General features: G+C 43.0%; 1 protein-coding gene and 1 pseudogene across 4 annotated transcripts; one reads left to right on the top strand and one right to left on the bottom strand.

The window, feature by feature from the left end:
• Positions 1-257: 257 nt before the first annotated feature.
• On the bottom strand, positions 258-5,264 carry LOC142767589 (uncharacterized). Of its 4 annotated transcripts, none has more exons than XM_075869553.1 (5): positions 5,064-5,256; positions 2,558-2,590; positions 1,245-1,581; positions 1,092-1,133; positions 258-495 (listed from the first exon to the last, which is right to left on the bottom strand). In XM_075869553.1, the coding sequence occupies exons 3-5, from the start codon at positions 1,346-1,348 to the stop codon at positions 258-260; spliced, it is 384 nt and encodes a 127-aa protein (XP_075725668.1). In that variant the 5' UTR covers positions 1,349-1,581; positions 2,558-2,590; positions 5,064-5,256. The 4 variants fall into 4 exon arrangements, with proteins under 4 accessions (XP_075725668.1, XP_075725670.1, XP_075725671.1 ...); XM_075869556.1 differs by lacking the exon at positions 5,064-5,256 and adding an exon at positions 2,969-3,118 and having other exon boundaries at positions 326-495; XM_075869557.1 differs by having other exon boundaries at positions 383-495; positions 5,064-5,264.
• Positions 5,265-5,483: 219 nt separating this feature from the next.
• LOC119186402 (cardioacceleratory peptide receptor-like) overlaps positions 5,484-26,095 on the top strand; it is a 63,104-nt pseudogene continuing 42,492 nt past the window's right edge.

Here is a 26,095-nt window from a genome sequence, read left to right as displayed (position 1 = left end):
TCTCGCATGCCATGACAAAATGGCGGTCACTTGTGGTAGGTTGAGTTTTAGGAGCCGAGCACTTTACGGCATATTTTTGATTAAAATGATCTCTTAAGGCTCTTTTCACACGTGTACTAGCACATTTTATTCTGTAGTTTTGTTTTTGCTGACAACCGTCAATTGTTGAGTGACCAGTCATGACCCCTTTAAGTTGAGACTAGAAAAGTGAACACAAGATAAAAAAAGATGGGTGTCATTGACATTATATAAACACTTCAATTTGCATCACTGCTCTGATGCAATTTTGCCTTTGCTTCATACAGCATAAGTTCTACTGCATTCATTACATCTTGTGCAATGTGCACTGGTAGCTCTCTGAGGCGTGCATCGGTAGGTAGAGCGAAGAAACCAATGTTATCTTTTTTGATGACCCCCTTGTTCGCTCTGATGTGTTCAAGGTGCTCCATGCACGCTTGCGCCACAGCTTCATGGCTTGTGCCCTCTCCTGCATTGCTGCAAAGCAAGTGTGATCTGCGATTCATGCATATGAATGCTTTAAGGTTGCATTGTTACTTCGTGAAGCACCATTTAGCAAAAAAAAAAACTGTGTGAGAACGACAAGGTAGAAACAGAAGAAACAAAACAGAGCACTGACTTTCGACTGATGTTTGTGCTTTTCGGCACTAAGAAAGAAAAAAATATAGAGGAACTGAAGCAAATTAAATAGCACACTTAAAAGATAAATGTGTCAATAGGGCGTCTACCTCTCCGTGAGAAATAAATGGGCTTTTGATCTTTGAAACGGACACTCGTGTTTTGGGACAGGGTGCTGATGTTCTGATATTAACGCCTAAATATTACGGTAGTTACATGGGTTCTGTCTGCCTTAGTATAAATGTACCCACAATAAAAACATCAGTTTAAAGTGAGTGTTCTATCCTGTTTCTTCTGTTTCTACCTTGTCGTTCTCACACTCTTTTTTGTTACTATGTCTGTGTATCAACTTGACCGAGCGTTAACCTTATAAAGTTTTGTATTTTGTAGCATGCGCAGGATTGTTAGAAAAAAATCTGCAAGTTTATCCTCTAAGAGTTAGCGGTATATCTCACCTAGCGCCCTCGCAGGTCCGTTGTCGTCTTGACGAGCGTGACCTGCAGTGAATTATACATATTGCTTAAATGTACAGAAAGAGATCCTTTTCGAAAAGTTGTGATTGTGATCTCTTGCCGGGAGTACCTAAAATAATTTTTTCGTTTACACACCGTTTTGATGGTGGCTGCTCTCTTGAGGTGGTTGCTGAAGCATCACTGCAGAAGAAGGCAGTATTATTATACAACTTATAAAGTGTTACAATTGCATGCAGCATAATCTAGTGTGAAAACATTAGGCACATTCTCCAAATGTGCTAGAACATGAAGAAGGTTACAAAACATGTTTTTAAGATTTAATAGATTGGCTATCTATGCATACCCTTCATTTGTCATTACTTAGGTGGATTCATAAAGGTTTTACTCATTGCTGCAGCTGTCGACACCAGTCTCCTCAGGCGTATCAGGGGTACGTTCCGGTTCCGCTGCATGGCTTGGCCGAGGCGGTGATCTGCATTGATGAAAACTTCTCTCTATGTATTTGATGATGTCACTAGTACATGAACAGTTTTAGGCATTCTTCGGGAGTTAAAATGCCATTATGATTTCACTCAACACGAGGTTTATTTTACACTTGCGTTACCTCTTGATTGAGCACTGCTGTATGGAAGGTGTGCATACAGAAGTTTAATGTGCCTATTATGTTAATAAGATGCTATGTAGGTTGCGCATCTAAATGAGAACAAGAGTTATTGTCATGGAGATGAAGTAAAGGTAGAGGAAGAACTCAAGCAGCTGATAAGCACGCGAGGGTGTTAATCGGCCATTGTGAATCTTGCCTGTGGGTTTTCCCCTGTAAACGCATTTTGTACAAAAGTCTCTAACCCCGTAACAATATCTCACTGGCTATGTGAATGAAATTTATACAGTCAATCCTAAATGGCTGTGCAAACGATGTGTCTGATGAAACTGTGCCTGCTGTCATTATGTTTCTTGAACACATGCTGCATACGACTTTTGTAGCATCATTTTACTGCTAGGAATGAGTGAATGCTTCACATTATTTAGCTCACTTGTATTGCAATCAGCAGTGGGCACTTGTTCATAACGAATTGACATGAATGTGTTGCCAGTATATGCAGATAATGCATTAGTTTGCTTAATTGCGGCCTGTCGCTGATGAATACTTTGCTTTTTCAGAAATATTTGACGTTGTACAATAACCACATTCACACAGAAACAATGCCTGTGCCCTCATGTATTCCTGTGTGCTTTTGTTCAGTGTTGAGTGCTGAATGTATTTAAAAAATGCAGTGGTTTGGGCAAGCTAACGACCTGAACACCGCCTTTCAAGCACGCTTGTATTTTTCATAATTTTGCAAAGTACAATCACCTTGTAATAAAAAATAATGTTTCTAGGTTCAAGTCCATGCGTGTACAGCTTCAAGTGCATGCACATGGCACTGAAAATTTTTGTGCATGCTCACCTCTCGTTAGCCTCTTCTGCTGTGATGTGGCTGCTGCAAGAGAACATGCAATATGTGATTCTGTAAGTGCTATTGTTTGCATTTTTAGAGCATTTTCACTGTTTTGCTACAATATAAGTACTTATGCTGCATTCTTGTAATGAATATGTGCAATGCTTGTCTATAAACAGCCTCATGACACATGCAATAAGCGATCTCTTTAGATTTTTAGATTTTGTATTAAGCCTTCCTTCTTTTGGTAAATGAGAGCCGAGAATGACACAGAAAGTACACTCAATATTCTGTTTTGTGAAGCTGTCCACGTGTTACTTGTACGGTATGCTATACTTTTTGTGTTGTGCTGATGCATTGTGCTATGCTAACCAAAACATTTCATTTTCTGTTCAATGGAGGGTAAGCATTATTCATTACCTTTGGTCAATGGCACTCATGTTGCACAGTACCCTGAAAGAATGATGCACAGAGTTATTCTTCGTAGCTGTAGCCACAATTACTCGACATCAAAACAGCCCATTGCCACCATGTTCATGATCACATGCATGCCCACTGTGAATTACCTCTTGGGACTTCTATATTTATGTGCAGTGTACTTATGTGTATTGATATGTGTGTATTTATGTGTATGTATAACAGTCATGTGAATTAAATCAACTTTTTTTGTTTAGTACTCAATAGTCAGCTAATATTGAACTTAAGCCACAGGCTCAGATTCTCCTTTCGTTAATTCAAACATGGCCTCAAAATTGGGCCATTTTATTGTTGGAATGTCGGCTGCTCCGGCTCCACTTCTTTGTCTTTCACGTATGTCTTGTTGTTTGCTTTTGAAGATATCACGCAGGTTCTTAAATCGTTTCTCAACAAGGACACCTGAAAACAAAACCCTTGCTGTAAGAATGTATTGTGCATACTGTATTGCTGATAAATTTTCTACTTTATTTCAGCACAATTGTGAGCGGTCTTTATTTTCTTTGCCCAGATCATTTCGGCTGCAGCACCCTAGAAATCTGAATATTGGGAATCAAAATGAATCGCATGCCATCTAAACTTAAGTATTGGTAGGGGCTTAAACATTACAAAATCTCTGCCCATGATTGAGGGAACCTGCAGCCGAGGGTTCCAGCAATGCCGCCCACCTAGTGTTTTCGTCCGTCCACCTACATGTGCACGACATCACAGCTGACGCAATGATTAGTTGCGCAAAGAGTTATGTACACTGTTTCTTGAAGGTAAGCATGTCTGCCAAGCTATTGTAACAAAGAGCTGTTTATACTGTCGGCAATTGAAGTTCACTTGCAAAAAGTCTATTTCTTGAACTAGCACATGATGTCTTTATCACCTTCAGAGTGAAACTTTCTAAGCATTACTGCATTGTGCAAAACTTTACAGGTGAGTATATACCATTGGTATCGGCCAAGCGAAACTGTCGTGTACAGCGGGAGCGATTGTTGTCAAACAAAAGCAAACATGTTAAATAACTTGAAAAGAAGGATGAAACTAACTAGAGCAAGATGAAAATTTTTGAGAGAAAGAAATGCAACAAACATAGTATATGACTCAAAGTGTAACATAGAGAGAGCGAGAGGAAGGAAATTATAAGAAAATAAAGGGACCAAAACATGAAAACATACCAACACATAGAAGCACACATGAAAAATTTACTTTAAAATATAGGAACAAACAAAAACAAAAACGAAGCACAGTTGAAAGCGGAGAGATATAACCTCTGGGAATAAAGGAATAATCGAAATATAAAGGCACAAATTGACAAAAACACAGGAGAGGAAAGCAACCGTTGTGAAGAATTGAGGATTAGATATGGGCCACATTAGAGAGGAATAAATTCCCCCATCTGTGCTTTCCTTCAGTGTTCGCCCAGCCCCTAGAACACTACCATATCTTTTTTTTTACGATTGCATGTCATTTGGCATCAACAGCATGTCTGACTCCCAAATCCGGACATTTGAGAGTGCTGCTAAACATGTTTTGTATGTCTTAATTACACGCTCCTCTATGGAGTGCCCAAAATGCGCTCAAAGCAGAAGCTACTTTGCATTCTTTTTTAAAACAGCACAACTGCAATGCATAGGCAGAATTAAAGCGTAACACCCTCCCCCCTCCCTCACCGCGCACTAGATAATATGCATTGCAAATGCCGCACGTTCACAAAAGCACACATTCCCTTGGCCAGACGATGACGTACAAACACAGCAAGGAGCATGCGCTAGGTGAGTTGGCAACTGCAAGCAGTATTTCGAACGTCTGAGCTTTATTATCAGCTATACAATGTTCTGTCATGTCGATTTCGATGTTAAACTCGGAAAGTCGCGAGAACAAACGTGCACACAACTGCGCTCGCATACATCACAGTCAATACATCTCATGCAAACTAAAACCTTGCAGTACAAATACCAATATTTTCATTGTTCATTCATTGGCAACGCCAGCCATGCAGTACACACCTGTTCTTGCTTATATAGCCACTGAAACAAAAAATCTCGGTACTTACTCGACATGCCGAACATGCTTCCGATCTCTGCCCAAGCCCGGTCCTTCTTTGTCCGATCTTTAAAAGAAGGGTGCCGCTTGTCATACAGATATGGGTACATTTTAATCGCGTCGATGAGGAGCTCGGCCGAGCACTTAAAGCTGGCTGTGGTGGCATTCGCCTGATGCGAGGAAAAATCCACGGAGGAACGTATGTGTCGTTCGTACCTCACGGCAGTAGGCAAGCGCAACGAGAAAAAAAATAACATACGAAGTGGCCGGATGTAAACAAAGGCTGACGTCACTTCTGGTCTTCGCTGATTGGTTAAAGTGTTTTGCGACTGCAGTCGCGCGACCAAAAAATCGGTCAGGAAGCGACTGGCCAAAACAGTCGCTTTGCGACCATTTGCGACCGTTCGCGACTGCTTGCGACCAGTCGCAAATGGTCGCGCGACCGCGGCTAGTCGCCGGTGGGCACCAGCCTTCAGGTGTCGTCGAGGGGCCATCACAGTCCTCCTCGGGTCCGCGAAACACGGGATTATCTTGCTGTTCGGACGCATTCATCACTTCGTCTTCATCTGACGGGCGTCAAGAAAAAAGACTGCCACCAGTAGCCGAAGCTTTCGTACGTCGTGGCAGCCTAACATCAGGCTTCGGCACCTTGGAGACGTGGCGCCTGGTGCACCGCGAAGGTGGTGGCCGAATCTTGGCAGTAAGAGGCAGAAGACGAGTAAGAAAACTTACAAAATTGGCGAAAAAACAGCAGCACTAGGAAACTCACGCCCATTGATTCTTCACTTTGTCTTCCGCCTTGTCCGCGCTGGGCGACTCCCGAGACATAGCGCAGGTAACAAGAAGACTTCCAGATACGAACACACCCTTCCCGCTCGTCTTCGTGGAGCAGCCGCTGAACCGTCTAGTCAGATTGAAGCGTCACCTAAAAACAAGGCCAGTGATAGGAGACTCTGCTGCACCCAGTTACGTACGTCATTCGCTCGAACTTAGAGAAGTGCGAACTCTATTTATTGGTTCAGCTATTGCTGTTTGATCATTTATTTGTTATAGAGCAATGTCTCTACATATTAGGACTTTCATGCAAGCTTCGCTTGTAATATAAAATGTATAACTAGGTCATTTAGATTTTGAAACTCGCAGGCATTTCTCTTTGTTAGAATTATATTTTTATTTGTTCGGAAATATCTTCATCTTTCTTTAAACGCATTATTCAAGCTTTTGCTCTTTGGAAAATGATCTTGACTCCTCAATAGCGGCAATAGGTACAAGCCATACTGCACAGGTCCAACCTCGTGCCACGACTTTGGATCAGCTTGTGCTTCGGCCCCGATTTGTGACAAACATTAAAGTCTTTGCAATATTTTTCGTTAATTGGTTTTCCCTTTATGCGCAACTGACCTTTTTCTCTTTAACTATGTGCTGGCTCCTTTCGGAAAGCATAAAATCAGAAGTGCCGGCTACGGCCTGTTGGCTTGGCGGTTGATGCAAAGAAAACCATGTTGTACTGAGAACACTTTTTTATGTGCAAGAAATGCTTTTACAAGGCGCCGGTCAATGTCTTCGTACCCCAAGATGTTTCTTTTCTAGCAATATCTCCTCGTGTATAAGCGGCAATTCCAGATCGTGAAATGGGGAATGGGCAGCTGGGGAAGAGAGTCCAGCAGTTAATACAAGTGAAAGCTTGGTAAGCGTGAAGCTTTTCGCTTTTTGGTCGACCACATGGCACCTTCGTCTCTGTCATGGTTGCTGTTTACCTTTGCATGCAATCATATTACTTTTTTGGGGCTCGGCGTGCGTTCTAGAGGTGATTGAGAAATCATGCAAATATCTATCAAAGTGGGAGAGACTATGGAAGTAAAGCGCTCTGAAACATCATTTGTTGCTATCAATAATATCGCCACTCCTCGTTAGCAAAACAAATACTCCCCCTCCCCCCTCTATTCGATGGGAATCGTGAGGAAATGCGAATGCATTGCATAGCGTCCATGACGACGTTTCACATATGACAACCCAGCGTTAGAAGAATAATGTTTTCTCATTTTTCTTGCACAGTGCAGAAAATAGCGCCGTCTCTAAACATGTCGTTTTTCAGTCGCGAAAAATGCGCTATGCGTTTACAGCTCGAGTAGCTAGCCTGCACGGTTAAAAACAATTTGGGGCACTCGCTCGCTGGATTTTGTGCTGACCGGTTGTGCCCCCGCGATCTCCGACGACAGCGCCATTTTGGAATTAGCAGCGGCTTGCCGTGCGTGATGTAGTTTGTGCCTATCACCTCTCCCACTCTTCTACTCTCTCTTCAGTGACCTTAGGTCCTCCCTTCCCCAATAAAGGAATTTATCTATTTAATTTGTCGTGTACACATGTCACATGATACCAAACTTGGTATATGTTAACTTACCGAAACGGCCGTGAATGTACTATGAGCGTAGCATGTAGTAATGTTTTACGTGACACGCATATAAAGATTGTCATTTTTCGACGTGTCATTTAGTTTCGTTGTCGATTCGCGTCACCTGATACCAATTTTGATATGTGGAGCTAGCGAAACAGTTACGAGTGTGCTTTTAGCGTATGCATGTAGTCATTTTTTACTTGACACACATGTCATGAATATTATGTTTGGGCAAGTCATTTACCTTCGTCCTTTATGCACGTCACGTAATATCAAATTTGGTACATGTGAAGCAAGGAAAAGGGCCGCGAGCGCATCATTAGCGTGACTTGTAGTCACGTTTTTACTTGACACGCATCTCATGATTGTAATTTCTACACCAGTCATGTATCGTCGTCGTCAATTGACGTCCGTATTAGAAAATTTTGTGTATTTGAAGCCAGCAAAATGACTGCAAGCGACTATGAGCGTAGCGTGTAGTCATGACTAGTCATAACAACAAACTCATGACATGTATATCATGATTTCCACGTTAGGGTCCGTCACTTATGTTCGCCATGCAGTGATGTCATACCATACCAGTTTTTCAAAACGTCATGTGAACGAAACCACCGCTAGAGCTGCAAGACCATCAAATGTAAATCATGACATCTATAACATACATGTCACGATTTTCAATTTCCAACTAGTAAATTATGCTCGTCATTCGGTCCTGTTATGCCATTCAAATATAGGTATCGATACCATTGTCGAGATGTCCATAAAAGCTAAATGCCGTATGTGGCTAGATAGATAGACAGATAGATACGCTCAAAGTCGTCGAAGTTCGACGAATAGGCGACCAGCCAGCAAATGGTTGAGAATGAGGCGCGAGATGACGAGAAAGTGGGGCGCAGAAAAGAGAGGGTGAATGGCAAGAGAAGGAGTGCCGAAGCGCTGCACCTGTCATTGTACCTAACGGCCATAATGTCAGCGTCTTGTCAACACAAACCCTACAAACGCGTTTCAAACGCACTGCATTGAGGCAGTGGCAAGTCACGTTCAAGTGAAGGAGGTTGGAAGTTCCGGTTGCTAAGGGCACGCGTTTCCGTAGCTGTGGAGAGGGCGGTGGAGGGATCCCGTTGGACGCCTAACATAGCCCGCCTAAAAATGCATTTGCATTTAAAAAAAAGCTACTGTTAAAACATGAAATACGGCTACTTCTCGATGATAATATCGTACGTGCATATTGTTGCACACCGAAGTAATGAGGTAGCTGCCACAACGCCTCCTTTATTTCTTTCAAAGTCAGCCTCCTGAACGAGACCCATGCTCCGCCTTAGTTCAGGGGGAGGTCGTGATTATACGCCACTTGTACGGTATGGCCGCCTACGTCACACCTAGCTCTGCGAGCTTCCCACGGAGATGCGATAGACGAATTTCTTTCTCCAATACCATACGCCTGTAAGATTTTTCCCTTCATGCTCCTCCTTTTTCGCTCGGCGCGCTGCCTCCTCCACACAGCGCCTAATAAAGGCAGTGCATGGAGCCACATTGTAGCAGTGCTTCCCGATTGGTTGCCCGATTAGCGCCACGAAGGGTGACATGTTATCTCAAAACACCGCATCTCTTAGGGAGCCAGCATGACCGCCAACATCGTGAGCTCGAGGAAACCAAGGCTCCACCCCACGGATCTGTACACAACGGAACAAAAATTTTTCAAATGATTTCCGTCGTGAGGCACTACATGGTGAGCTCTTCTCCCTCCCCCTGACCACAAAGTACACGTGAAGGCTAAGCGATGGGCGAGAACAGGGCTAGAGGAGAAGGTGGAGAACAGCTAGATTAGGCCATCAGCTGGCATTGAAAACAAAAAAATACAGGAGGTGCTGGCTGCAAAGTACAGCATGAGGATGGTATTCACCACAACGAAAGTGTTCACTGAACTGTGCGCAAACGTTAAGAGAAACCACGACACAAAATAAGATGTAGAGTGCTACACCAAACATACAAAAAATGTTCGTTTAACTCGCCAAGAACATCGTCCAAAGGAGCCCATTTTATCTGAGCTCATTGCAGATGTTATTCGGAAATGTGCCTCATCCTGAGGTCTTGGCAATGCCCGTACTACTGTATACCCTCCCGCAAGCTTCGGGACACATAGCAACACACTGCAGCAAGTGCCCCTGATGTCCTGTCTTTGTAAAAGTAAACTGAAATAGTGAACAGGTCAAGCAAGCAGTTGAAAATAGAAGTCGCCGATACCTTCACTGTAAAAACGGCAGAAGAGGGAGCTTGTGTAAGTCACTATAGACTGCGCTCAGCCTAACGTAAATGAGCTCATGAACAAGGACATTAGGCGTTGGTTGTTTGGGAAGCTTCAAGCACGCGAGTGGTATCCATTTATAGTTGTTACGTACCAACGTATTAAACAGTAGTTAGTTTTCGCTAACGTGTTTTGTCAGTCTTTCGTCGCTCTACTCAGTTTTTTTTTTGTAAAGGTCGCTCATGAAACGTTGATAATATTTAGTGAACTAGCACTATTGTAAAGTTTCTCCTGAAAAACGAGCACTGATATGCCAAGCCTGGGATGAAATAACTCAAACGAATAACAGGCTCTCTACATAAAGAAAAAAAAGATTCAAAGAAGAAAAAACAATTGTGTTTGAAAAAAAAAAGCCCCGACAGCATGGGCATTGAGCCCGCGTGCTTAATATGCAAAAGCAAGTTCAGCAACCACTGCGTTATCCACGCACGCAAGCGAATCATAGCATAGATAGCATAGCCTTGTATATCATATCATAACAAGGAAGCCGCCACTCAGAAAAAGCAAGCCGCCACTCATACGTTCGTGGACATATCACGTGCTTCGATACAACGTTAACAGGAAAGCATTTATACCGAAAAATATTCGTTACATAGTTCGTGCACCTGATACCTAACTAAGGTTTGTATGCAGGACGGGAATACACACCTGTTGATCTCACCGTAGTTTTTGCCTTGCCGCGTAACTTTTTGTTGTGGCAGTGGGTTTCGTAGCTATGACACTCCTTTGCAAAGTGTCTTGAAGGCCTCAGAATGTGATGTCATCGATATCTCTGAGTTGACACATTTACATGATAAATAAATAGGAAAATAGCTAGGTACAATCAATAGGTTATAGTTGGAATTGTGAAACAAACATTTGTCTTGCACCGGTTATGTACGTAGTTATATCGCGACCACAGCGTTTATAGTAACGTCCAGATCATTTCGAAATGTTTTTGCGTGTTGGGCATTTTTACCAGAGACCAGCGAATTTCAGAGACGTTCATTTTATTACCTAAGCTGTCTATGATTATAACATGCCTGATTCTATAGCCAGCTTTAGTCAGAAAAGTAATTCTTGATTGTTAGATGGTAGTGTAATGATTTTCCCAATTTTCGCGCTGGTGAAAAAAATGAGCGCTTTCAATGTGCAGGAATGTTGGTTCAAGAAGGACAATGTTATTCTCGTGCGTTTTTGCATTGTTCTGCGCATTTTATACATTGTTCAAGAATAGGAATATCAAGATAAAAGGGCAGTTAGGCTGTCCACGCTTGTTCTTTATGTGAAACATTAGCGCTGCATATATTTGCCGGTGCCTAGAAATTTCGTGCCAATTGTTCGTGCAGTGGCTGGCGACGATGAGGAATTATGTCTGCAGTGGGTATGCGCCACAGTTAATAGCTGAACAAACACAAGCTTTTGCAATGCGTCGGAGAATTAGACGACCCACTGGTTACGCTATTCGCACAGTGTGACGACTGCTTGTTCTAGTGCCCTAGTGAGTATCGAGCAAGTGTCTTTGCAATAGTTACCCAATGAGTGTTTTGAAAAGGCTCTAAAAGGCCGCTCTTCTAGCTTCCGCTGTGACTGTGCGGCATCTTCACTGCACGCAAGGCGTTTTTTCTTTCATACATATGTGAGGTATAAGACAAGAGATTTACCATATAAGGCAAGGTTACTGACATTTTCTTCGAACTTCGGCACCACACCATTCTCCTCTCACAACCACTTTTCAAATATTTACTGTTTCTGCCTGTTGCGATGTGGTATTTTATGAATACCGCCTGGTAGGTGATCCGAGTTTGAGAATTTTTCCACATATGGAAGAATTTAGCTGCCTACCAAAACATATACTGCGTTGTTGTGGCAGTGCTTATAAAAGTGTCCTTGTCAGCTTGATTTCCATAGCTTTACAACTACAGCAATAACATTACTAGGAGGATAGTCTTGAAGGCTGCACTTACAACGATTTCTGACGATGAACACCTGACATCTCTGAACCAAAGTGGAGCACGTATCCTTCAGTGTTCTTCATTTCCTTTCCCGTGTAAACGCGTCGTTACTGCACTCTTGTCTTCATTTCATCGATTCTAATCTTCAGGAGTGCCTATAACAAACGCGGTCTATTTTCATTGCGTGTCTTCGTAGCCGAATCCACGAATCGCTACTGGAGGCTTCTCGTCGCGACAGTGAAGCGTTTCTCTGTTTGCGCGTCTCGCTCAGGCGTCATTACTCACCGAAAGCAATGAGCGGGCGCAGGCGGTTCAGCCGTCCGAGAATAGTGAGATATCGGTCTCGAAGAAAAACATTAACAGTGCGAGCAGCAGCGTGACGAAGTCAGTGAGAGGCTCTGCAATCTCTCGAAGAGCATGGCTCTTCGCCGAAAATAGGCGTCCGAGTCTGTCACGAAGATAACCGTAGTCGTCTAGGGTCGTTCAGAAGCGTGAGTCCTCAAGAAAATGACGTCTCCCTTTACTCTGATCTCATCCCAACCATCACAGGTATTCGCGTAGCGCTACCCAATTCAGGGTCAAAGTTATCTCCACGCAGCTCTGAAGAACTCAATTGCAAAGATATCTGTTCACAGAGGTCTTAGCGTATACAGCTACCCATTAGGAGTTCTTACTTGTGGACGTGGACTCGAACAAATGACACTATAGCTGGCTGGTCATGTATAATTGCTCCGAGCAAATTCCGTAAGCGCTGTTCTTTTCGCAGCAGAAACATTAGGTTAGCGGTTCACCGTTTGTCGTTTATAGAAAGATGCCGACATCATGATACGCACACACTCGATCGTGTCCCCACAATCAGAAGGTGAGAAATTTCTTGCATGTTAGAAAAGCATAGAACGGCATTTTATAGTATACTATATGAAGAGGGTCAGAATGGAAAGCAACAGTGTGGAAAAGAGGAGTATGACTAGAGAGAGAAAAAAAGAAAAAGAGTAAGAATAATAAAGAGAAGAAAGAAAAAACACAATAAAAATAAATAATAGGTAAATGAGCAACAGATTGAAACAGGCACGCGAGAAAAGGTATTAAAAGAAGAACAACCATAAATATGCATTGCCTAATATAGAGAAGAGTCGTAAAAAGAAGAAGGTTAGCGAATAAAAGCCTAGCCAAGCCAAAAACAGCTGGTTTTCTACTAGCTCTGCTGTCACCCATCCTTGTACAACTCAGTGCGGAGAGTGCAACTTTATTATTATTCAATATTTTTTATTGGTACGCAACCTGAATATTACCAGTGTATATTAGTAACATTAGGTAGAACAGGTAGTAACATTTACTCTTTCGTGTTATGGTCACCTGCAACTCAATAAACATTTTTATCGGACCAGTTGGTATGTATCCATCTTGATAGGAAGCGCTACCGAATTATACAGGCTTGCGTCATGTGTTGCGTGTGTAATTTGCCGCGCTCCCTACCAAGATGGTTGCCTGTAGACCTGCCACACTTCAATACGCTTTTATTACATCAGTTGCTTGATGTGTAAGGTGATGTATAGAGATCATTTGAGTGGTTAACACATGTATTGGGCTTTAAAATACCGGTGTGGCAGCTATGGTGCGAGAAAGTAAACATCAAAAGTCAGCTTTCCATGTGTGCATGTGCGTCATCCACTTTATCCTCGCGGTTTCACTTAAGTAAAAAAAAAAGGTTAAAAGCACCTTAGTCCGCGAGCGCTGAAATCGTGTCGTACACTTTGTAATAGTGCCACTAGCCACATAAAAGGCGCAGTAGTACAACAGTGTAGTGAAGAAAGCTGAATATTGTGCTACACCCTAGGCCAGCAGCGATGCTTCATCAAGCATTCACGAGTTATCTACTTTGGGAGATACGCGAGTATACTCCACTTTGAATCAAGGCCGAGCTTAAATTGGCTATTCATGCTTAAAAGATTGAAGGTCCTTGCGCTGCTTTTGCGTCCCAAAACTTCCATTGCACGGCACTTATACATCGTAGTGGGGACTCAGATCATCAGTATACTTCTGCGCAGGTCCACCAACGCTTTCGCCTTCATATTGCTAAAGATTTTACAGCATCTATGCCAACTTCTTATAAGCGTATCAGTATAACTAGAAATAACAATCTTTATGAAATTGCCGAAAATATTAACCTTCTTTGATACCTAGCTTACTAATGCAATTGAAGGTTAATGAGTGCGATATTTGAAAGGACCATATATATAGTATACACAAATAATACGTTCAGTGATAAACACACATATATGCACAAGATAGCAATACACAAAGTTTAAATAATTAGCATGACTCGCAAGAACACCAACAGCGTCTTTGTGTTTCGCATCGTACAGCCGCTATCTTGCCACAGGGCGAGAAGTTGGCGCTGCTCACATGTGAACATATAGGAAGACAATTATCATAGATGATCACGCCGGAACCAATATGGTTCCGCACAATTTATAATCTGCAATCTTACTGAATTGTTACGTATGAAGGCATAACGTGCAAACCAGAGCGACGACAATGACGAATGTTATCCGTAAACTTGACATTCCCAGAGTCTTCCAAATTGAAGCGACGCATTGCACGTAGGCATCATTCACAAGACTTGTCTTAATTTGTACTTCACCAGATGTTACGCGAGGACAACATAGGGTGCAGGGGCACTAGTTCCAATCACTATCACTGTCAAGTAAGAAACGCTTTCACTCACTTTCCTGCCTGCTCAGGTCACCTACGTGAACGACAGAAACCGGTTTTTGTAATGAATTATTTCATGACAGATCTGTAACTTGTCTGGTCGTGTTAGGACTTTGGCTTGGTGCTTAAGTGCATCTGTGTAAGTAAACGTGATCACGACCTTCGCACAAAAGTTTTTGGTTTGAATACATACCGAGTACTGACTTACCAGCGGTAATTATTTTTACTCCCGCTGCCCGCTACCCTTCTTCGGCGAATAAACAACAGGCAAGATTAGGCTATCACTCAGGCTGACCTCTCCGCCTTTCTGTAAGCAAAACTCTTTTTCTCTTTAGGACCTCAGCAGTTGTCAAGCTGCTCAGAATAATATTGCCTGTTTCTGCGGAAGAATATGTTTCTCTCAACTGCAGGCACCACACAGTATTTTATGCATCTAGGTCTTTTCAAGTCAACCGTACAAAAAGTGAGAATAAATAATGGAAATTAGAAAAAAATTTTGGTGAAAAGTATCCCGAGGTAATTCCTTGCAGCCACCGAATATCATCGAAGTGGATTTTTTTAACGTTGTGCTCCAATGTGATTGTTCAAAAACAAATTATAATAAAGAAATATTCAATGCGAACTTTAGGGCGGATACTTTTTCTTCTTTTCCCTTATTGTAAAATAAAAAAGCCAACTGAGGTGCAATTCATTTTGAGAAATAGAATTTCAAGAAGTGAAAAAAAGTAGCACTAGTTTGTTGAATACCTAAACTCAATGAAGTGAAGCATTTTTTTATTCACACAAAGAAGAAAGCTGGTGCTTAAAGGTGCTTGAAGACGCCTCGAAACCTTTGTGCAGTCTAACACCAGGAAAAACACTGACATAATTGAAGATATGAAATACTAGTGGAAAAACCAGCTTCGCTAGCTAAGTTAAAATTCTTTAGAATGCTGGACGAAGGGATTCTCTCACAGAACGCTTGTGCCCGTTTCTCAGTATTTTCAATTTGTTTTCCTGGAAATCCTAGGAGCTGCCGCTCCCTCCTTTGCGGTGATGCTTCAGGACATGCTGAGATTGTCCCAGGTGTGCAACCGTCACGCCGGGCTTTGTCGTCCAGGAATCGTAGCAACGCGTCGAGCGACACCGACAGCGATGCAACCGATTTGTACTCGGACGGCTTTGAGTCATCGGATTATGACTTCACGGTCGTCATGAATCGATCTAGAAATCGAAGACTGCTGCGGACGGCATCGTCGGCAAGTGTTTCCACCGTTAAAACTGCACCACAGCGGTGGCCGCAACCATGCTCTTTATGCCCGAAGACCCTGCATCTAACTTGCGACTCCTCAACAGTTTCAGTTTCAGTTTCAGTTTATTTCGGACATAGAGACATGACATGAAATATGTCCACGAGGCAAGGCAAAAGGAGACTCGTAAGTCTCCTGACGAGGCCTTCAACCCGGACTTACACGTCGGACAGCCAGGAGCAAAATCAGAGAAAATAAGTACGATGCTCATTGCATAACTTATATAAACAAAAAACGAACAGTACAAAAACACATTCGGACAAAAATTATACAAATTTTACATATTTCAGGTTAAACAGTTTTATAATGTTACATAAATTTACAAAATTACATATTTTCTTGTTGAAAGCAAAATAATTGTAATTTCAAGGAGGCAGCAAAAGTAGCTTTACTTTTTTTTTTTTAAACGAGACATACTTGAGTTCTTACTAGCCAATTCGATTAGGGATGGGTATGCACTCAGCAATGAAATAATCTGTTAATCTTTAGTTTTAGTACCATAATTACTTCTTGGTCTTGATCCCGTCAATGAAATAGTGCGAAGGTCATATGCCACTTGTCTATTTAGATATTTGCTTGAGAACAAGGTGCGATCACGTTTGAATTCGCGGAAAATCATTACTGCTAAAGAAAGCTGAAATAACTCTGAGAATGGTGGTACGTTCAGACTTTTATACAGAGAGTCAGTTGATGGGGGAGGATGGGAATAAATCTTTTTTAGGCTCTTTTTTTGTATAGAAGAAACACGTTCAGCATCCGTCTTGTTGCACGTACCCCACACTAGGTGACAATATGTTAAGTGGGAATGAATAAAAGTGAAGTACAATTGTTTTCTAACACGCAGCGGCCTGTATAACATAGCAAGAGATCTAGATAGCTTAGCACGAACATAATTTATGCGCTCAGACCAGCTGAGGTCAAACCTAAATACGACTGCCAAGAAGCAGCACAAATTGACGAACGTTATTGTATTGTTATTGATACTCAATTCTACGTTATGAAGGAGTGGTTTATTTTTTGGGCGAAATATTACGTACTGTGTTTTTTTACGATTAAGTTTATTTCGTTCACAATAAGCCAGGTATGAAGTTTGTTTAGACAGATATTAGCACGGTGCTCTAATAAATGCAGATCTGGACCAGAAAAAAAACGTTAGTGTCATCGGCGTACATAGCAATGGCGGGAGTAAAAGAAATGTTAGCAATATCATTAATATATAAAAGAAAGAGCAAAGGACCTAAAATAGATGCCTGTGGGATCCCAAAGTTTATCTTACCCAAAGTTTTTTCAGTGCTTCTCGAGGAAACCTCGCCGAATGAGATCAAAGACGTGAGGATCAATGCACGGAAGAATGTCCTTGCTGTAGACGCTATGGACTGTAGCGCACTGCAAAGCCTTCGGCACATAACATATATTGGCAACGTGAAAGTACGGCCAATGGTCGCTACAGGTTTTAATGGCACTGTAGGCGTCATTTATGATGTGGATCTTTCCATTCCAGCTAATGACCTGGCAATACTAATAAAGCCAGCAACAGAAGGGACCCGAATCACGCACATTACCAGACTCGGCAACTCACGCTGCTTACGCCTTCTCTCGTATGTCAAAGTTGGCCGTGTTCGCCCCTCAGTGCGTCCATACATATCGAAGCCACTGCAATGCTACAAGTGCTTCAAGATGGGACACGTAAAAGGTGTCTGTGAGAACAATGTTGTGTGTCCGCGGTGCGCTGAGTCTCACTCAAAAGACGCCTGCGGGGCCACCGTGTTACGATGTCTAAACTGCCACGGCGCTCATGAGGCCTCATCCAAAGATTGCCCGCGGGTGCGAAACGAGCACGCAGTACTCAGGCGTATAGTGCGGGACAATTCAACGCACAGGAAAGCTGGCGCTACACTACGCCGACGACGGCGTCGTGGGCGAAGACCATCACGGAAAACTGCTCTACCAATAGAAAGATGTCATCCTCTATCAAAGAGGCTGACCCACAAACACCAAGCTGACTGAAGACGGATACTGCCAAACAGAAGAAAGGGACAGCAGTCGCACTTTCTGAACAGTGGCCCTCACTTCAACGAAGTCAACCTACTTCGGAGCTGCATCAAATTCCGCCGCCCTTGACGACCCCTCAAACCAGTGATGCCATGAATGAAGATCAAGTGATAAGCTTGCTGCAATCGCTGATGAGTACCATGCGTGTCCTACTGAATAATCTGAAGACTTAGGCTGCGCAGACCGCACTGCATGTGCTGGACACCCTGAGTCTGGTGCTTTCAGCTCTTAGGTAAAACCATGGCTAGCGAGGCACCATCGTTTCGAGCGGAAGTCAAGAATACAGCTGTCTTTCAGTAGAATGCCAGAGGACTGAAGTCACGCAAGTCTGACTTTAGACTGTTTGTATTTGCTAACCGCTTCCCCACTATTGTGATTTGTGAACCCAACTTGTCTGCTTCAATCAAGCTGTCAGGATATGAGTGCTTTAAGTCCTCCACTCACAGAGACTGCAGCAAAGTTATTGTATTCATGCACCATGACCTCACTTACGTTCACCACAGAGCCTCGCCTGATGAAGGGAATCAGTATGTGTGCCTTACTGTGAAGAAGGATGAGGTTGCTTTCACGATTATCGGAAGTTACTTATCTCCATCAAGCCACCTTGACTGCGAGCGCTTACGCGGTATTCTGACATCGACTCCAAGGCCATGGGTGATCACTGGTGACTTGAATGCCCACCAGTTTTCATGTGGAAGCTCCAGGGTCAACTCTAGAGGAAGAAAATTGGTGTCCTTAGCCTCGGAGTCTAAACTCTGCGTTTGTAACAATGGAAGCCTTACATAATTACACGGATCAGCCTATAGCAGCTGCCTGCATCTTACATTGGTTTCTCGCTCACTTACCAGGAAAGTGCACTGGTTTTCGAATATGGAAACGCGGGGCAGCGACCGTATACCAACTTACCTGTGTATAGAAGGTTTCACCAGCTCCAAGTCTTCAAGAGGCCTCAAATACACCGATTGGTCGAAATTCAAAATGTTAATGGAAGACTGCTGTACCGACGGCTTATCAAATAACCTAGAGGACTCGATAAAGGATTTCCTGCAGAATATGACGCATTCACTGTTGACTAGTGACAAGCGCACCGACTTCGACATCAAGCTCGAAAAACTTCGCGCAATAGGCCGTCGTGCAGAACGAAGGTACCGACAGACAAAGGTAATGAATGATTGGAGGATGGCTAGACGCATTCAATAAAAAATGCAGCGGCACAAGGATAAACTGGCTAGGCGATGTTGGACATCCTTTTGCGAGTCGTTGGATCCACAAAAGCCCTTATCACGGATATGGCGAACTGTCCGGGTTCTTAGCACTACCTTGTGTCAGCGTCACCAGTTTACATCTCTGGCACTTCACTTTCGATTCAGAGAGATACACGTCGCAGAATTTTTCTGTTGAAGAATCGCCGGTGATTCCAATTTTAAAGTATCAAGAATGGGAACATTTGACAACCCAACGCCCTCACGTAACCCCCTTATGAAATGCCAGTTTTCTATGGATGGGCTAGAGGCGGCACTGGCTCTGTGCAGACGTTCTTCAGCACCCAGACCTGACGGCATTACCTATCGTGCCCTTTGTAATCTTACAGACAAAGCTCGGTAAGCACTCTTTCGCCTATACAACGACTCCTGGCAGACTGGTACGGTTCCCCAGGCATGTAAGTCGCCTCATTCTACTCCTAAAGGCTGGTAAATATCCTTTGGTTATTGCCTCATACCGTCCTATCGCACTTGGCAGTTGTGTGGAAAATACGACGGAACGAATGATTCCAACACGAATGGAGTGGTATTTAGAGCACTACGAAATCTATCCACTATCCATGACCGGAATCAGGCACGGCCATTCGTCAATCGACAACGTTGTTGATCTGGTGACATATGTTCAACACCAGAAAGCCTGTAAGAGACTGTGCGCCGCCCTGTTTCTAGACGCTAAGGGGGCTTACGACAATGTCACCCATGAAGCCATCCTTAATTGTTTGGAAACAGTAGGCCTTCGTGGCAAGATATATATGTGGGTGTACAGCTACTTACAGATGAGATCATTTTACGTGATGACAGAGAATGGCCCATCACTTGATTATTACAGCAGCCGAAGAGTTCCTCAGGGAGGAGTGCTAAGCCCTACACTTTTCAACCTAACACTCATTGCTCTAGTCAAGCAGCTACCTAGCACTGTAGAACTTTCTGCCTACGCTGATGACATCTGCATTTGGACATCAGGTGTGACAAGGCCTCAGGTTCGCGCCCGCCTTCAGAAGGCTGCTACAACGACGTCATGCTACCTTCGTAAACAAGGCCTTAAAGTGTCCTGCAGAAAATGTGCAAAGGTAGCGTTCACGCGGAAAGCAATGTCTGCTTACAGCATATTGATTAAGGAAGAATGCATATCGTTCAGCAGAAGCCACAGGTTCTTGGGAGTCATAATAGACAGAAACCTGTCGTGGACTCCACACGTGAACTATGTGAAGAAACGGCTGATCACAACATGCCACATGTTCAAATTCCTTGCAGGAAAGAATTGAGGATTGCCCATACTATCCATGCTACAACTGTACAGAGTGCTGTATATGGGATTCTTACGGTACATCTTACCTGCAATATCTAACACCGGCAAGACCAACCTGCGCGCCATTCAGAGCATTCAAGCCCAAGCACTTAAGATATGCCTTGGATTACCCCGCAGTGCTTCAATGGCTGAAAGCATTGCCATCGCTCAGGATCACTTGATAAAGACGCATAATATTACCGAGACAATGCGCATGCACCTCAGGCATTATGCCAGGACCCCTTCCCACTACCTGGCCAGCCTAGCTGCTGAAAGGCCCCGCACGACATACGGCACTACTGTCTACAAGTATCGTTCATCGTTTACTGAGACATGCGCACCTGTATCAAAGCCACTACTTTCTCCTTGGAGCTTGAAGCGGCCGCGAGTTCACCTAATGATTCCAGGAATGAAGAGAAAATCGGACTTACCGACACACGCCATGAAACAACTGAGTCTATTCCTACTGAAACAAAAGTACAGTAACCACGTGCACATTTACACGGATGGCTCTACTACGCCATCTAGTTCAGGTGGAGCAGTGGTTATACCATCACAAGGGGTAACTCGGTGTTTTAAGACTTCACATGTGACGACGTCAACGACGGCAGAACTCGAGGCTCTGCGCAATGCATTGGAACTCATCAATTCAGAAGAAAGACCAGGTAAATGGGCTGTGTTTTCTGACTCAAAACCAGCGTTACAGTGCCTACTATCAGTTATCCGACGCGGATGCCACTACCAGTTGACCTACAAAACCGTGAAACTTCACCATCTTTTAATACAAAAAGGCCACGACATCGTCTTTTAGTGCTTGCCTGGGCATTGTGGTATAGGCGGCAATGATTCTGCAGATCATGCTGCTCGCACGTCACATAAAGAAGCGAACAGCGTTCCGATTCCGCTTTCAAGTGCGGATGCGGCGAGGCAAATTCGTCAACTGACCCGCTGTCTCACACAGACTGAGTGGAACACGCCAAGCATACGACGTACAAGACTGCACGAGCTCGACCCTTCACTACAACTCCAGCCTCCTTCCGGCCTACACCGACGTGTAGCTTCGCTTCTCTATCGCCTTTGGCTGGGAGTTGCCTTCAGGAAAGCTTATACCACGTTAATTGGAATTACTGACAGTGCAGCGTGCGATGTTTGCAGCACCTACGAAAATATCGAACACCTGCTGTGCCATTGTCCTCGTTTTGCCTCAGATAGACAAGTACTTGCCAACGCAATGCGGCGACTGGATGATCGGCCTCTTTCTGTGCAGGTACAATTACAGCAACGTCCACATGCCTCGACAGCCTACAAGGCAGTGAAAGCCTTGCTGTGTTTCCTGAGAAAGACAGGCTTGTGTGAACGCCTCTGACATGTGGTAGAGTTCTACACGCTGCAGTGAAATTACTGTCAGTCTCTCCCCAACCCTTTTTCTCTTTTCCCTCATTTTCCTTTTTCTCGACTTTTTTGTCCTCTTCCCAAATCCCCGAGTGTAGGGTAGCCAACCGGATGTCCTTCTGGTTAACCTCCCGGCCTTCTCCCATTCGTTGCCTCCTTCCATTCCTTCCTTTTGAATGCTGTTTTAGTAATACACATTTTATAGAGTCAGCTCCCATATGGGACTTTCAGTTATGTTAGATTGTACTGATACATAGATCAGGTCTTTTTTCCAAATCATTACATGGACGCAAGTTGGCCTTTATTACCAAAATAAGGTCTGCAGCACAAAGGCGTGAGATATAAAAACAAACTTACAATGACGCATAACGTTAATAGTTGACTAAGCACCATCGGTGTTTTAAGAGTGAAAACAATACAAAGATATCTCAATCAATGAATTATTCAATCAATTCATGAATTAATCACTCAGTGCGGTCAAGTTTCACCAAAACAGGAAGAATTGTGGAAAATGAGCAGACTGGTAAAAAAGCTGCAACTACTAGCTGAATCGACTTATTAAGCTTCTAAGTCTAGATGTGGGACCTGAAATATGTATGTCCTGTAAAATCTGGCGGAAAAAAATGTTAGCTCTGCGCCCAAAAAGGTCTTGTCTGACATGTTAGGTAAGTTATTTTAACGTGAACGGCTAGCGCCTAATTTCGCTTCCTGTTCTCAGAAACTATTTTATCTATACACGTAAACATCTTCAGAGATAGCGAATAGAGTATCAATAATTTGCAGTGCAGTTCAGCGTACGCAGATCAACACAGCTTGTCCCATGTCTGTGAATTCACAGCTTGAAGCTACCCATCACACCGTCTCATTAGCTAAAGGATCGCAGTTGGTAATAGAAAGTGGTATACTTCAGAGTCTGACTATGCACGCACAAAGATATGATCATTGTATAAGCGAGACGTACAGTATAACTTTACTTAACCGAAGCTACTACTAAGTACATCTAACTACCACACGCGCTCATAGAACGCCTGCGTATAGGCTAATCTCTTACGAAGGAAAGACTGTAACGTGTCGTCCTGCATTTTCTCGTTTTTTTTCCGCACATGTGGCAGAATCCTTCAATAAACGGTAACACTTGTGCCATGGATGGCAGAGACTATTTAGTCAACATTGATTGATATGTGGGGTTTAACGTCCCAAAACCACTATATGATTATGAGAGACGCCGTAGTGGAGGGCTCCGGAAATTTAGACCACCTGGGGTTCTTTAACGTGCACCCAAATCTGAGCACACGGGCCTACAACATTTCCGCCTCCATCGGAAATGCAGCCGCCGCAGCCGGGATTTGAACCCGCGACCTGCGGGTCAGCAGCCGAGTACCTTAGCCACTAGACCACCGCGGCGGGGCTATTTAGTCAACAGTGGCGATGCTTATTAACAAAGGCTGAGCACAACTTGAACAGTGGCTTGAAGCTGAAACGTTTGCAAAACATACAATAAAAACGCCATTGATTTGTTGGCAATTCGGAAAAATTCGGCAGGTGCTTTTGTTCAAATTTCAGTCCAGCTAACTTTACAGGTTGTTGAAAAAGAGGAAAAGATGTGACACAAGCTGTAAGCTACTTCTGCAGTTATAATTTAGTCGATGTTATGACAATGTGGGACATTTTTTTATTCGCGTTTAAAGGCCGAACGTAGAAAAATCCAATTTTTAGTGCAATATTTTTCTTTCAAACGGAGAATAAATATAATCTTTCCAAACTGTGCATATAATACCAGAGCTTGTGCACGTATCTATGGGAGCGAGCGCTATTATATGGTAATCTTTTCGTCTCGAAAATAAGTAATGGTTATTTTCATGCTTCAGGAACAAACATTTTTCGAAACGTTCCCGAGAAGCACGTATGCTTAATGACATCCTCATATACTCGAAGTATAGGTTGGACGTGTAGATGTAAACCAAATTGATGTTCTACACCTGAAACCGATATCTGAGCGCCGTAGCTTTGCGAATGAGCTATCACACTTAGGCCATACCAAAAATATAGAGCAGCGTTTATATATTGCCCAATGCTCGTAGGTGAGCAATTCGGTCAAGACAATAAAAAGTTTTTGGATGGTGAGATGGCAGGCTAGAATTATCAACTAATAGTTCATGGAAATTGGAAAAAAAATTATCACAATGCCTTCAGCATGATGAAGAAAAACATAACTCTAAAATTTCACAAGCCGTCCACCACAACGTCCCTCTGAGACATATCGGGATTTTACGAAGTTAAATCCCAACAATGATGAAGCATAAAAGACTGGCACTCGTAAAACTAGGTAATGAAGTACCCGTCATTTTCGGTGTCCATAAAATTCAATAATTCATTTTATTGTACACGTGATAGCTGCACAAGCATTTATTTCGAGTCAATTAAATTTGCGAACTACAGTGATCGTGTGTTCTAAAAAATGCATTAGTTTGAAATGTTCAGAGGCAAATGGTCGCCCTATTTCGATGCTAAGCTTATTAATGGCTAAGCTGGCTACCTATTTACAAGTAAAAATAGGGGGACACTTAAGGTTTGCGATAGCGAAACCCAGCTCCTAGTGCGCAGTTCACCCGCTAAGTGCATTCTTATTATTATGTTTTGTCACACACACACACACACTGTCACACGCGCGGGCGTGAATGGTTTTTCATCTAATAGCATGGCTTCCAAGTAGACGCCATGCGTTTGCTATTTCGGAGGTCATAAAGAGGTTACGCAGCCTCACAAATGGCAGCACATTATCTAGCGTTTGCTGTTTGCTTGATCAATGCCTTAGGAAAGTCATGATATGTTTTCCGCTAGATGGGCATAGTTGTTCAATTTTTAGAGCTGTTTTAAAGATTCTGTGCATTTTTAGCGGCAATAGCTGCACCCTCCCACCCTTTCTAGACGTAGTTTGATGGCCTCCTAAATGCGCCTACAAATCGCTGAAGGGGCTCGTTTTCGTCACGATACCTGTCGAACGAAATGCGTTAAGGAGACGCCTTCCACTACATGGCATTTAAGTAGTGGTTTTTCCCGAAGCAGTTGCAAGTAACATCGTGGCTTTGTGGTAAAATTCCTGCTTGCCATGTGAACGGCCCGAGCTCGGTCATCATTAAAATCAAAATTTTTTCTTTATTTTATTTGCTTCTTAATTTTTTGTTCACAAACGATTTTTCGCTCACAACAAACGGCGCCGTCACCGAAGGCGGAATTTCTGCGATACGAGCTCTCCTACGCTATCGCATTAAAACCTTGTGAATTCACCCTTTTAATGTGATGCCTACAAAAGTCAACCACCTATTATTTTATTTGGAATTGCTTACAGGCCTTCTGGTCGTTGTGTATGGGGGACTCTAATACACATCAATGAGCAAACAAAAAATGTGAAGGAATCAAACACCACTAGGAAACAACACGAAAAATTATAAACGCTTCATAATGAAATGTACACAAGCATAACACATAGTGGATAAAAGCATGATGTATACTTAATAGTGGTGCAATACACATACATACACATGTATACAAAACATTTGCTGCTAATTAATCTACAGAAAACAACTTCAGTAAAAAGGAGCAATTAGTTGGTGTTGGAATGTTTCAGGGTTGGACAATGAAGCTCTGTTTTCTGTGAGGTTATTCTCTAATGTAGAGGCTCGAGGGAGAGCTGATGAGTTGAATGTTAATGTACGACATATATGCCTGTAACACTCAAGTTAATATGTAATCGTATGAATCTTCGGGATGGGACATCGAGATGAGGTGATTATGACCTCTCAGAGGAGACATACTTGTGGAATAATGTTAGCAAGGTTCTGCCACGGTACATTGCTAAAGACTGTAGGCCAAGATCGGTTATAATTCGTGTGACACTGCTGTGGTAACTATATATTCAGGATATGAACCGTGCTTTCCTAATTTGGATGAATTCTAGAGCTTTGACTATGTTACTGTGATATGAAGAATAAATGAAATATGCGAACTTAAGTTGTGGGCGAACAAATGTGAGGTAAGCTAGTTTACGAATACTAGCGGGTGAATTTCTTAGTTTCCACCGTATGTAACCTAATGACTTTAAAGCATTAGAGCAAATCGAAGAAGTATGAAAGGACCATGACAGTTCTGAAGAAAGGTGAACACCAAGATATTTGTAATGGGACAGTTGTGTTAGTAAGTCGTATTGAATGCGGTACGTAAATTTATAATTGTAATGCTTACGGCCGAATGGCACTACTTAAAATTTTGATGTGTTATGTGTCATTAGCCATGTGTTGCACCACTCGTTAATAAGATTGGGATCACACTGGAGTGCCAAGTGGTCACTAGCTGATGTAATGGGGCAGTATATAATACAATCATTCGCGAATATTTGCATGCTTGAAGAAA

Source organism: Rhipicephalus microplus, chromosome 7, assembly GCF_043290135.1.
Source record: "Rhipicephalus microplus isolate Deutch F79 chromosome 7, USDA_Rmic, whole genome shotgun sequence".
Classification (NCBI taxonomy): Eukaryota; Metazoa; Arthropoda; class Arachnida; order Ixodida; family Ixodidae; genus Rhipicephalus; species Rhipicephalus microplus.
The sequence above is the reverse complement of the archived record's forward strand: the minus strand, read 5'-3'. Positions and strand labels throughout refer to the sequence as shown.

What these genes read in the sequence shown, in the direction of transcription:
- LOC142767589 (XM_075869553.1), bottom strand. Translation starts at nt 1,348, where the DNA reads ATGCTGCATGCAATTGTAACACTTTATAAGTTGTATAATAATACTGCC. An exon ending in GAGCAGCCACCATCAAAACG is followed by an intron (nt 1,134 to 1,244) that starts GTGTGTAAACGA and finishes AATTCACTGCAG; the next exon opens with GTCACGCTCGTCAAGACGAC. An exon ending in CGGACCTGCGAGGGCGCTAG is followed by an intron (nt 496 to 1,091) that starts GTGAGATATACC and finishes CTTGCTTTGCAG; the next exon opens with CAATGCAGGAGAGGGCACAA.